The sequence below is a fragment of the Ornithorhynchus anatinus genome, chromosome 8 (assembly GCF_004115215.2).
Source record: "Ornithorhynchus anatinus isolate Pmale09 chromosome 8, mOrnAna1.pri.v4, whole genome shotgun sequence".
NCBI classification, from domain to species: Eukaryota; Metazoa; Chordata; class Mammalia; order Monotremata; family Ornithorhynchidae; genus Ornithorhynchus; species Ornithorhynchus anatinus.
Window position 1 is genome coordinate 1,627,663 of NC_041735.1, and position 13,240 is coordinate 1,640,902.

A 13,240-nucleotide genomic window follows, 5' to 3' on the forward strand; every position below is an offset into this window, starting at 1 on the left:
GTATTGTGCTCTCCCGAGCAGTTGGTACAGGACTCTGCATGAAGTATGCACTCAGTGAATATCATTGATTAATATAAGCTCGTTATGGGCAGAGAATGTGACTACCGACTCTGTTGCATTGCACTCCCCCAAGTGCTCAGTCCAGTGCTTTGCTCACTGTAAGCACTCAGTAAATACAACGGATTGAGCACCTGATTGGGGAGGGCTCTCGGTGTGAGCGGGGGTGGAAGAAGAGCTAACATTTTCAGCTTGGAAGGATTGAGGAGAACCCTTGCCAGCGACCAATATTTAGGGGAAATAGCACACCCTCAGAACAAAGGTTAAATTTGCTCTGTCGCTACTCTGCCTCTGATCGTCAAATACGACACCCTCCCATTACAATGCCCTGTTTGACTGTCTTCCTTCTCCTTCCCAACATAGGGTGGAGATGAAAAGGAGGAAGCAATGCAGAGCGCGGGGATTTCTTGGGGGATTTTTTCACCCTAGTTTCTTTCCCTCAATGACAAGTTTAACCCCGGCCTGACCCTCTATTCCAAAGAATCGATTAATCCAAGCAGACATGTCCTGTCCGTTGCCTTTTACCTCTTTCTCCCTCACCGGTTGTTGGTTAGTATTTAACAAGGTATTTGTATGTCATTTCTGAGCTTCCTGGAAGAGAGCTGCTGGATCGGCCTAAACAATCATTCATTGAATTTCACCAGGAACACATTCCCCAACATCCCCTCCCACTTAAATGCAACCAAGGCTGCAGTTAGGAATTTGGGGAGCTGCTGCTCTTTTAATTTTTGGTATTTCTACAGTTGACACAGTAAGGCAGGGACACTTTACCCAAAGAGGAGAAAGTTACCGACAAGAAAGAAAAACGGTGAATAAGTTTGACTGAGGCATTTATAAATATCCCCATCCCTAAGTAAGCCTCTCACTGAGTAAAACTGCTTTAAAATGTCAGGACAGAGTTTGTTGATTTACATATGGTGTCTTTTGTTGTGCCCCATGATTTTGAAGATGATTGTTTTTTGTTCAAATTTTCTATGTCAAAAATTTGAATTTGAAAATGAAGGGAAGCCACCTGAAACTGGCCATTTGTGATTCCACATTCAATTTAATTAATATTAGTCCCAAAAGAGAATATTAGTTCCAGATCCTTCTAGAACTCGGTGATTATAGAGTTGTAGGAAGACTCTGTTCTCTTTCCCTTCCTCTGAAACCCCTATCGCCTACCTCTACCACCCACTCTAGTTTCTAGTCAGTCATCTACCGTCGCGCCCCCTCCCAGGCCCAGGCCCCACCTCCAACTTTTGGAACTATTTTGATCCCTCTCTCTTGTTCCTTCCCTTTTTCCGACCCTGCGTTGATCCTTGGGAATGTTAGTATCCATTCCCAGTGATCCTTCGGCTGCCCACTTTCTATTTCTCGTCAACTCCACTGACCTCTCTCTCCACTCCACCTCACCTACTCAGTAACTTGAACACACTTTTCAACTCATCTTAGAGAAGCAACGTGGCTTAGCAGAAAGAGCACAGGCTTGGGCGTCAGAGGACCTGGGTTCTAATCCCGGCTCCGCCTCTTGTCTGCTGTGTGACCTCGAGCAGGCCACTTAACTTCTCTGTGCCTCAGTTACCTCATCTGTGAAATGGGGATTAAAACTGTGAAGCCCCACCTGGGACAACTTGATTACCCTGTATCTACCCTGGCGCTTAGAAAAGTGCTTGGCACATAGTAAGCACTTAACAAATACCATATCACTTCTAGTCACTGTACAATCTCTACCCTCACCAACTCTGAAACCCCTCCATCTGACCACATCCTCCTCACTGCTTTTTTTCGCCAAACCCCCCTCCCGCAAATCTGTCCTCTTCTCCCACTGAGACCTCTGATCTTTTGACCTGCATCAGTTTTCCCAATTCACCCCTATCCCTTTGCCAGTCTCATACCACTAATCAGCAGCCCTGAATCACCTCCACAGTCTGTTTCCTTTGCTGCTGTGCATGAGCCTCAGAGTGCTGCAGGCAGAAATCCAGATATCTCAAATTCGTTCTTGCCCGCTTTAACTCTGCGATCTCCTTCACCTGGCAGTGTTATTTCTCCATCCTTATCGACTCCCCTGCCCATCAGGCATGATCTCCCTAACATCTCCCTTTCTCCTTTCCAGTCCCTCCCACCTCCTGCCTCTTCTTCAACTCTCCCATCTTTCCCAGCAGTATCTGAAAAGGAGATCTCCTGCCTCCTCTCAAAATCTGCCTCGTCCACCCACACCTCTGACCCCGTTCCCTTCACACCTTATCAGAACATTTGTCCCCTCCTTTCTTCCCTCCCTAACTGCCATCTTCAGCTGTTCACTCTCCAATGGCTTCTTCCCTACTGCTTTCAAACTTACTCATATCTCCCCATCCTAAAAGAAACCTCTCTTGACCCCTTGTCTCCCTCCTACCATTCTCCAGACTCCTTGCTTACACCTGCTGTGTCAAGTTTCTCTCATCCAGTTGACTCCTTGCCCCCCTACAGTCTAGCTTCCAACCCCTTCAATCCATGAAACTGCCCTCTCAAAGGTCATCGTTGATCTTCTTGCCAGATAGTAATAATAATAACAACAATCGTGGTATTTGTTAAGCGCTTACTATGTGCCAGGTACTGTACTAAGTGCTGGGGTGGATACAAGCAAAGCGGCTTGGACACACTCCCTGTCCCACGTGGGGGGCTCAGTCTCGATCCCCATTTTACAGATGAGGTATCAGAGGCACAGAAAAGTTAAGTGACTTGCCCAAGGTCACACAGCAGAAGAGTGGCAGGGCAGGTTAAGAACCCATGACCTTCTGACTTGCAGGCACGTTCTCCATCCACTAGGCCATGTGTCTACTCCATCCTAATCCTCTTTGATCTCTCAGCCGCCTTCAACACTGTTTTCCATCCCTTTCACCTGGAGACATTATCCAACCTGGGCTTCACTGTCACTGTCCTCTCCTGGTTCTCCTCCTCTGGCTGCTCATTCTCAAGTTCTTTCACGGACTCCTCCTCTGCCTCCTACCCCCTATGAGAGTCCCTCAGGGTTCATTCGTTGAGCCATGAGAAAGCAGCATGGCTCAGTGGAAAGAGCACGGGCTTTGGAGTCAGAGGTCATGGGTTCGAATCCAAGCTCGGCCACTTGTCAGCTGTGTGACTTTGGGCAAGTCACTTAACTTCTCAGTGCCTCAGTTACCTCATCTGTAAAATGGGGATTAAGACTGTGAGCCCCACGTGGGATAACCTGATTCCCCTCTGTCTACCCCAGCGCTTAGAACAGTGCCCGGCACATAGTAAGCGCTTAACAAATACCAACATTATTATTATTATTATTCGTTCTGGGTCCCCTTCTATTTTTCATCTACACCCACTCCCTTGGAGAACTCATTCACTCCCTTGGCTTCAACTATTATCTTTATAAGGACGATTCCCAAATCTACATCTCCAGCCCTGATCTCTCTCCTTCTCTGCAGTCTCTCATTTCCTCTTGCCTTCATGGCATCTCCAGCTAGATGTCCTGCCGACCCATCAAACTAAACATGTCTAAAACAGAATTCCTCAACTTCTCACCCAAACCCTGCCCTTCCCCTGGCTTTCCCATCACTGTAGACAATACCACTATCCTCCCTATCCCACAAGCCTATAACCTTAGCGTTGCTCTCGACTCATCTCTCCCATTCAGCCCACATGTTCTGTCTCACCACGTCCTGCCAACATGTCTGCCAATTCTGTCACATTGTATTTTCCCAAGGTCTTAGTGCGGGGCTTACTCTGTTCCCAGTAAGCATTCGATAAATGCGATTGATCAGTTATCCCACTAGACGTGTTGTCTGAGCTGCACCTGTCCTCAGAAATAACTCAGGCCAAGAATGGCTAACGATTGGGCCAGCTCTGGAGATTAATTGAAGTGTATCTCACTTTCCTGAGAACTTATAAGTAACTAATATTTATTGGGAACTGCACTTGAAACATTTTGCATTCTGATATTGAAAAATGTTGTGTTGTAGTATTCTTTGAATTCCAACTGTGTGCTGAGTGCTATACTAAGTGCTTGAGAGAGTACAATAGAAGTGAAAGTTAAAACCCTTGCCCTAAGGAGCTTTCTAACTGTAACCGAGTTCTCAGAAAAGCAGTGGGATCTAGCAGCTAAAGTGTGGGCCTGGGAGTCAGAGGATGTGGATTCTAATCCCAGCTCGATCACTTGTCTGTCCTGTGACCTTGGGCAAGGCACTTCACTTCTCTATGCCTCAGTCACCTCTTCTGTAAAATGGGGCTGAAGACTGTGACTGGGAGTTTGTATCTGACCTAGTGCTTTGTAGAGTGCCTGGCACATAGAAGCAGCGTGGCTCAGTGGAAAGAGCACGGGCTTGGGAGTAGAGCTCATGAGTTTGAATCCCAGCTCTGCCACTTGTCAGCTGTGTGACGGTGGGCAAGTCACTTAACTTCTCTGTGCCTCAGTTACCTCATCTGTAAAATGGGGATGAAGACTGAGCCTCACGTGGGACAATCTGATTACCCTGTATTTACCCCAGCGCTTAGAACAGTGCTCTGCACATAGTAAGCGCTTAACAAATACCAACATTATAATTATTAAGCATTTAAATGCCACAGCTGTTGTTATTATCTGTTATTATTATTGCTCATTCCTTTCCACATCAAGTAGACTGCTCTAAGACACTCGAAAAGCTTGCTCTCTCCTACTTATCATCATCATCAATGGCATTTATTGAGCACATACAGCGTGCAGAGTACCGTACTAAGCAGTTGGGAGAGAACAGTACACCAGAGTCGGTAGACACATTCCCTGACCACAACAAGCTGACAAGAGTTATCCACTCTCTTCGCCCACTAGACTTTGCTTGCAATCTTCGCTTCCTTCCTCTTCAGCTAACCCACTCACGGGGTCCTGCTGTCATGTCTCCTATCACCCACCTCTTGCTCACGCCCACATCTCCATCCTTCCCTTCACATCTGACAGGCCGCTGTTCTCCCCATCTTTAAAAATCACACCTCTAGGAGGCCTTCCCTGATTCATTTTTAATGTCCCCATTTTATATATTCCCCTACTGCCGCTGTAGCACTTCCATGACACCTGTAGACGTAAGCTCCTTGACGACAGGGGTCACGTCTACCAAGTGTTGGACTTTCCCAAGCACTTAATACAATGCTCTGCCTGCAGAAAGCGCTCAATAAATGCTACATCCCCATGTAGCACGTGTGTACATATCTGTACTCGATTACTTCCTCCATTCTGTAATTTACTTTAGTGCCCACCTTCCCCCGTAGATTGTCAGCTCTTTGAGGACAGCGATTCCGTCTGCTAACTCTGTCGTGCTCTCCCAAGTGTTTACTGCAGTGTTCTGAACCCAACAGGTGCTCAATAAAGTGCTACTGATTGATTGGTGGAAATGGGGTGTGAAGTATTCATTCAATTGTATTTGAGTGCTTACTGTGTGTAGAGCACTGGACAGTACAGTTCGGCAACAGATAAGAGACAATCTCTACCCAACAAAAGGCTCATGGTCTAGAAGGACTTTCTAGAAGTTTTCGCGACCCTTCTCTTAGTTCTCTTGGGTTATTCTCCGTAGGCCACTCGTTCTGGGGGGACGCTGGTTCTGGTTGGCCTGGGCAGTGAAATGGCGACCGTCCCTCTGGTGAACGCGGCGGTGAGAGAAGTGGACATCAGAGGCGTTTTTAGATACTGCAACACGTGAGTACGCCATTCCCCATGGGCGGAGGGAGTGAGGGCTGACCAGTCTGGGCCGGGGCGGTATGCCTCTGTTCCCTCTGCCAGGGGTGTCTCAGGCCACAGCCTGGTGACCCCAACCGGAGGGTGGCCTAGTGGACAGAGCCCGGACCTGGGAGTCAGAAGGACCTGGGTTCTAATACTGGCTCACTACTTGTATGCTCTGTGACCTTGGGGAAGTCACTTCACTTCTCTGGGCCTTGATTTCCCCATCTGTAAAATGGAGATGAAGCCTGGGAGCCCTCTGTGGGACAGGGACTGTGTCCAACCCGATTAGCTTGTATCTACCCCGGCACTTAGGACAATGCCTGGCACATAGTACGCGCTTAACAAATACCACAATTATTATTATTATTGTGGATTCTAGTCCTGGCTCTGCCACTTGTCTGCTGTATGACCTTGGGCAAACCACTTAACTTTTCTGTGCCTCAGTTACCTCATCTGCAAAATGGGGATCAAGACTGCAAGCCCCAGGTGGGACAATCTGATTACCTTATATCTACCCCAGTGCTTAGAACAGTGCTTGGCACATAGTCAGTGTTTAACAAATACCATAATTATTATTGTAATTAGGGGGAAAGGGCAAGTGACTGCCTTGGCGACACCCCTCAGCCCCAACCCCACTGGACAAGGCTGCCCCACGAAAGAGGCTCTCTCCCAGAGAATGGTGGTGTCAAAGGTCCCCCAGCAGGGAGGGAGTCCACCCCTGTCAGAGCAGAGTCAGTTAATCATATTTATTGAGCACTTCCTATGTGCAGAGAAGCAGCGTGGCTCAGTGGAAAGAGCGCGGGCTTAGGAGTCAGAGGTCAGGGGTTCTCTTCCCGGCTCTACCACCTGTCAGCTGTGTGACTTTGGGCAAGTCACTTAACTTCTTGGTGCCTCAGTTCCCTCATCTGTAAAATGGGAATGAAGTCCGTGAGCCTCATGTGGGACAACCTGATTCCCCTGTATCTACCCCAGCGCTTAGAACAGTGCTCGGCACATAGTAAGTGCTCAACAAATACCAACATTATTATTATTACATTATTATTACTAAGCCCTTGAGAGGGTATGATATAATAGGCACATTCCCTGGGGCCCCGGACTGGGGAAAGCCCTTCCCCTCCTGCTTTTCAGAGCTGCTATGACTCAGCTGCTCGGCTCTTCTTCCCAAGTAAAGCCCAGTCAGGATGAGGTGTGGACAGGTCTCAGGCCTGAGGCCAATGGATTGTCCTGACCTCCCTGCCTTGTCCTAATTACCCCCTCGCCCACCAACGTGCAGAATTTAAAAGGGGATAGTGGCAGAAAAAGAGTGAAGAAGGTGGGGGAAAGTGAGGAAAAAATGAGGCTCCTTTAACTTTTTCCAAGTTCCCCTTCCACCCTCACTTGGGGTCAAGTGGCAGGGGGTGAAAGTGGTGGTGGGCTGCTACATCTTGGTACCCGTGTGACAGGCTGAGACCGGTTGTCTGTGGTCTTTTGCAGGTGGCCCGTGGCAATCGCCATGCTTGCTTCCAAGTCAGTGAACGTCAAGCCCTTAGTCACCCACCGCTTCCCTCTGGAGAAGGCTGTGGAGGCCTTTGAGACAACCAGGAAGGGGCTCGGGGTCAAAGTCATGCTCAAGTGTGACCCCAGTGACCAGAATCCTTGACATGACCCTGGGCTCCGCCCTCCATTCCCGCCTCTTCCCATTTGACCCCAGTGGTCAGTGTTTGCTTGGGGCGAGAGTCTATTTTGAGTGATTCATTTTGAATATCTGAGCAAATAGCAACAGTGAATGTGTTCAAGCAGAGAGGTTTAGACTGAGTGAGATGAGTGCTTTTAAAAAAAAAAAAAAAAAGTAGTGATAAGTTTGGGAAACTCCTATTGGGACCATTGAGAAATTCTGAATCATCGAGCAAAGCCCCCAGAGGACGTGCCCGGGGCCTGCCCAGACCTTACCAGGCTAGAGATCCACCACACATCACTGTGGCAGAGAAGCAGCATGGCCTAGTGGAAAGAGCATAGGACTGTAAACTCACTTTGGGCAAGGAATATGTCTGTTATGTTTTCCTCTCCCAAGAACTCTGCACACAGTAAGCCCTCAATAAATACCATTGACTGACTGGGAGTCAGGAGACTTGTCTTCTGATTCTTCCTCCACCAGTTGCTTGCAGATGACCTTGGGTGAGTCACTTAAGTTCTGTGTGCTTATAGTTTCCTCATATATAAAATGGGAATTAAATGCCTAAGAATAATAATGATAGTATTTAAATGCTTATTATGGGCTAAGCACTGTACTAAATGCTTGGGCAGATTCAGTATATCGGCACAGTCCCTGTCCCACATGGGACTCACAGTCTAAGTAGGAGGGGAGCAGGTATTTAATTCCCATTTTACAGATGAGGAAAGTGAGGCAAAGGGAAATTCAGTGACTTGCTCATGATCACACAGACAAGTGGCAGAGCAGGATTGGAACCCAGGTCCTCAGACTCCTAGGCCTGTGCTGTTTCCACTAGGCCACTCTGCTTCCTTGACTCATCCCTGACTTTCCCATCTCCATCCCTACCTCTCCCCACAGACCATCCAACACCCCTGACTCTTCCCTCTTCATCCTTGACTCTTCCCCCAGTGACCCAGCATGGACCAACACCCCCGACTCTCCCTTCTCCGATCCCTAACTCTCCACAGACCATCCAATGCCCTTGACTCTCTCCCAGGAGCTCAGTATGGACCATCTAAAACCCCTGACTCTTCCCTCAGTCCATTGTTATTATTGCTATTATTACAGTATTTGTTGAGCTTACTAAGTGCTGGGGTAGATACAAGTTAATCAAGTTAGACGCATTCCCTGTCCCATATGGGAATCATAGTCTAAGTAGGAGGGAGAACAGGTATTTAATATCCATTTCACAGATGAGGAAACTGAAGCCCAGAGAAGTGAAGCGACTTGCCCAAGGTTATACTGCAAGCAGTTGGCAAAGCTGGGATCAGAACCCAGATCCTCTGCCTACAGGCCACTGCTCTTTCCACTAGGCCATGCTGCTTCTGTTCTGTCCCTGACTCTTCCCCTCGCCATCCTTGATTTTCCCTGAGTGACCCAGCACAGACCATCCATTATCCCCATTTCTCCCCCACTGACCCAGCTCAGACCATCCATCATCCCTGACTCTTCCTCTCTCCATCCCTTACCATCCCCCTGTGACTGAGTCTGCACCAACCAAAGCTCCAAATCCTGCCCCCACCCTAAGAGCTTCGGCCTGGCTCTGCCCCGGGCCCAAACCTCCTCCAACCGCTCAGCAGCGGTGACCAGAGAAGGGGAGAATCTCACAGCAGCTGAGCAAGTCCCGTCTCCCCCATCTCCCAAACTGCGGGGAGGGGGTGACTACCCCTCCAGGACCCACACCCAGGGATGACAGCCCGTGCTTTCTCCCCCACGGACCGCAAATCCGAAGTGGGACAGGGATGGTCTCCGACTTGCCCATCCTGAATCTGCCTCAGCACTTAGCACAGTCTTTGGCATATAGTAAAAATGCTCAACAAATTCCACCGTTGTTATTATTAGGCTAGTCGCATAGTTGCCATAGTTGAGTTCCCAATCAAGGGAAGTGGTCCAGCTGAAGGGGAAGCTCAGGGGAGGTCCCTCCCAGAGATTGGAGTTTTTGAGAGGAACAGGAACAAGGGGAGCGGGAGAAGTCAGAGCCAGAAGCAGAAAGCCCAGTCACAGAGGAGACGCCGTGGCAGGACTGAAACCTGGCAGCTGTCTCTGATGGGTAAGGGGTGCTTCCCGTGGGCCCACCCTGCCTGACTGCCCGTCAACCAGAAGAGGGGTTGTGACTCAACTCTTGAGGAGGTAGACAATCTCAAGGCATCCTTCAACCACCACTCGGGGAAAGAGGATACAGCAGCATCAGCACCAGCACCTTCCTTCTGATTCCGAAGTGACTCAGGTGAACAGGGAAAGCTGGGTCCAGTCCTAATGGACTGAGGTGACTTCCAGGAAGGATGTCTCCGATCTGTCTACCGAGGGCTGCCAATAGGAATGGAGCATCCCCTTGCCATCTCTTCTTACAACCTGATAATGAAAATAAAATTGCATTTAATTCTGAACCCTCCTGGTGCCATTTTCAGTATCTTTGAAAAGGACTCTTCTGCCTCTCCCTGCTTTCTGACTTTGTCGCTTCCTCCCCTCCCTCCACACATAGTATGTGCTCAATAAATACGACGGATTGATTGATAGGAGGAAGGAAAGGGGGATTATGTCAATGAGTTTGTGCTTAAATAGTAGGTATGGTAGTTGATATGTACGGAAGTGCTGGTCCTGGACCTTTCCTCTCCAGTTGAAATTCTTCTCCCGTGAAAGGGGGTCATGTCCAGTTGCAGAGCTATCTTGTTGACCACGACACCAGCTCTGGGAGGGAAGGGAAGGTCGTCTCCTTAGCCACCGTACAGATGGCACTAGGAAGGCTCCATAGCTATTGGAGCTGTACTAGTCACTGGGCTAGCGCCTCTCAGATTGGGCCACCAGCCCTTACTCTGACCCTGGAGACGCTAGAAAGTTCCGGATTCTCTGCCGTTCCCGCCTGGACTGATTACCTTTGAGTCAGCAGTAAATAACAATTATCCAGTCCATGTATTACCTCTCATCTGCCATGCTGTTGAAGTTTCCTTATTCATTCAATAGTATTTATTGAGTGCTTACTATGTGCAGAGCACTGTACTAAGTGCTTGCAGTGTACAATTTGGCAACAGATAGAGACAATCTCTGCCCATTGATGGGCTTACAGTCTAATCGGGGGAGACAGATGGACATAAACAAGACAACTTAATCATGATAAATAGAATCAAGGGGATGTACACCTCATTATCACCAGGGTTAGAGGAGGAAAGAGACTGGGCCACTTCAGCTCTCAGACCAACTGCACCTCCCTGCCTGATTGATGGTGATGGATACGAATTGGCCTCAAAGAAGTGGGTCGGTGCTCAGCTGAGCCCTGTAGTTCCTTCAGAAAAAAACAAGCACCGAGAGATTCTCTGAGGGACTCCCCCAGTTGAGAATTGGGGCTCCTGTGATATGTATTATTTTCTTAATAGCATTTGTTAAGTGCTTACTATGACACTATGTGTCAAGCACTCTACTGAGCTAATCAGATTGGACACAGTCCACATTCCACACGGGGCCCAAAGTCTTAATCCTCATTTTACAGAGGAAGTAACTGAGACCCAGAGAAATGAAGTGATTTACTCAAGGTCACACAGCAGACAAGTGGCAGAGTTGGGATTAGAACCCAGGTCCTCCTAACTCCCAGGCCCGTGCTTTATCTATTAGGCCACGCTGTTTCTCCTCCTGATTCTGCCTGTCATGGTGGGAGGCAGAGAAACACTGCACTTACAGCTCACGGGGGCATTCCCTGCCCCCTACCCCCACATCACCTGTTACTACCCACTTCCTAACTCATAGGATCTTTGGAGTTTGTTGTCTCTGCTCTGACCAGAGGACCCGCTCACTCACTGTGGGGTAAGAGAAGGGATACCCTCTAGGCCCCGGCCCCTCTAGAATGGGAGACAAGCATTAATATCAGTAAATAATTTATAATATATAATTTATAAATGTGTACATAAGCACCATGGGGTTGAGGGTGGGTGGAATATCAAGTGCCCTAAGGTCGTGTGATGATCAATCAGTTCATCAATCAATCAGAGGTATTTATTGAACACTTACTATGTACAAAGCACTATTCTAAGCGCTTGGGTGAGTACAATACGAATTAGATGAGGACGTTGTCGACAATAGACGTAAGAGATGTGATCCTTGCCCTCAAAAGTTAATAATCTAATGGGGGATATGTGTACCATAAATAAAAGAGAACTTAAATCCCAAATGAAGAAAATGAAAGTAGGGAAGCAAATGAAAGGAAAACTAAACAGACAGCTGAGTGCTCCAAGTAACCGTCAGGTTGGAATGACGGAGAAGGTGTGGATTAGTCAGGAAATTCTTCCTGAAGAAACCGTCTTTTTAGGAGGGCTTTGAAGGAGAGAAGGGAAGTGTACTGGCAGATCTGAGGAGGGAGGGAGTTGCAAGAAGGGGGAAAGATGATATTGTTATGTGTGAGGGATTAGGAAAGTTTGCGCGCTCAAGCCTAGCATGAGAAGAGAAGCAGGTAGGTAAGAGGGAAATAACTGGGAGATATTGTTCTTCCCATTCCTGACTCAGTGCCTGTGATCCTGAGGCTGGGAGGGCCTGTGAGAAGTTTGCACCTTACTTGCTTTTGTTTCCGTGTGTCACAATCACACTGATTCACTCACCGCCCGATTTCTTTCCTGCCTTTGACCTCCAGGTCCAGGTTAATTTCCTGGCCAAACACAGGCAAGGCCTGAGCAAGACAGCACCTAGTCGAGCCTGGTCAGGTCAGAGTGAGTTCTGGAGGTGGGAGAACCTCACAAGAGGGAGCCCGGATCACTTCTGATTTGGCCTGGAATCCCATCCTGGTTGGGGCTCAGTTGCCAAGGTCCAGATGCTGCACCAGGCTGCCCCCAGAACTCTCAGTCTGTCACTCAGCCAGTGAGTCATATTTATTGAGCGCATACTATGCACAGAGCATTGAGAAGCAGCATGGCTCAGTGGAAAGAGCACGGGCTTTGGAGTCAGAGGTCATGAGTTCAAATCCCAGCTCTGCCACTTGTCAGCTGTGTGACCGTGGGCAAGTCACTTAACTTCTCTGTGCCTCAGTTCCCTCATCTGTAAAATGGGGATTAAGACTGTGAGCCCCACGTGGGACATCCTGATTCACCTGTGTCTACCCCAGCACTTAGAACAGTGCTCAGCACATAGTAAGCGCTTAACAAATACCAACATTAAGTGCTTGGGAAAGTACCGTGTAACAATATAGCAGACTCATTCTCCACCCTCAGCGAGCTTACAGTCTAGAGTGGGAGAAAGACATTAATATAAAGGAATTACAGATATGTACAGAAGTGCTGTGGGGTTGGGAGGGAGGAATGAATAAAGGGAGCAAGTCAGGACAAGGCAGAAGGGAGTGGGAGAAGAGGAAAGGAGGGCTTAATAATAATAATGTTTGTATTTGTTAAGCACTTATTATGTGCAGAGTGCTGTTCTAAGCGCTGGTGTAGATACAGGGTAATCAGGTTGTCCCACGTGAGGCTCACAGTTAATCCCCATTTTACAGATGAGGTAACTGAGGCACAGAGAAGTTAAGTGACTTGCCCACGGTCACACAGCTGAAAGTGGCAGAGCCGGGATTAAAATCCATGACCTCTGAGTCCCAAGTCCAGGCTCTTTCCACTGAGCCACACTGCTTCTAGTCAGGGAAGACCTCTTGGAGGAGATATCCTCAGCAGAATGAACTCCAGCCTTCCTGTCTGTTAGAAGGGGGGTGGGTAGAGGAACAGGTGGTAGGAAAAGAGCCTGAAAGAGATATGTTGGTGCCTCTGCTGGAGGTGGGGCCAGCGGGGCAGGGTAGACCAGGAAGCGGAGTTATTCATAGCGCCTGGGATGAGGAAGGTGCATTCCACCCCTAC

The 13,240-nt window shown here is 48.4% G+C and overlaps 1 protein-coding gene across 1 annotated transcript in view; it reads left to right on the plus strand.

Moving 5' to 3' along the window:
• SORD (sorbitol dehydrogenase) overlaps positions 1–7,544 on the plus strand; it is a 49,956-nt gene extending 42,412 nt beyond the window's left edge. Inside the window, exons 8-9 of the mRNA XM_029071255.2 lie at positions 5,589–5,710; positions 7,208–7,544. Of these exons, the coding sequence (XP_028927088.1) occupies positions 5,589–5,710; positions 7,208–7,373 (288 nt within the window). The 3' untranslated portion in view covers positions 7,374–7,544. The remainder of the gene's footprint in view (positions 1–5,588; positions 5,711–7,207) is intronic.
• The last annotated feature ends 5,696 nt before the right edge of the window (positions 7,545–13,240 follow it).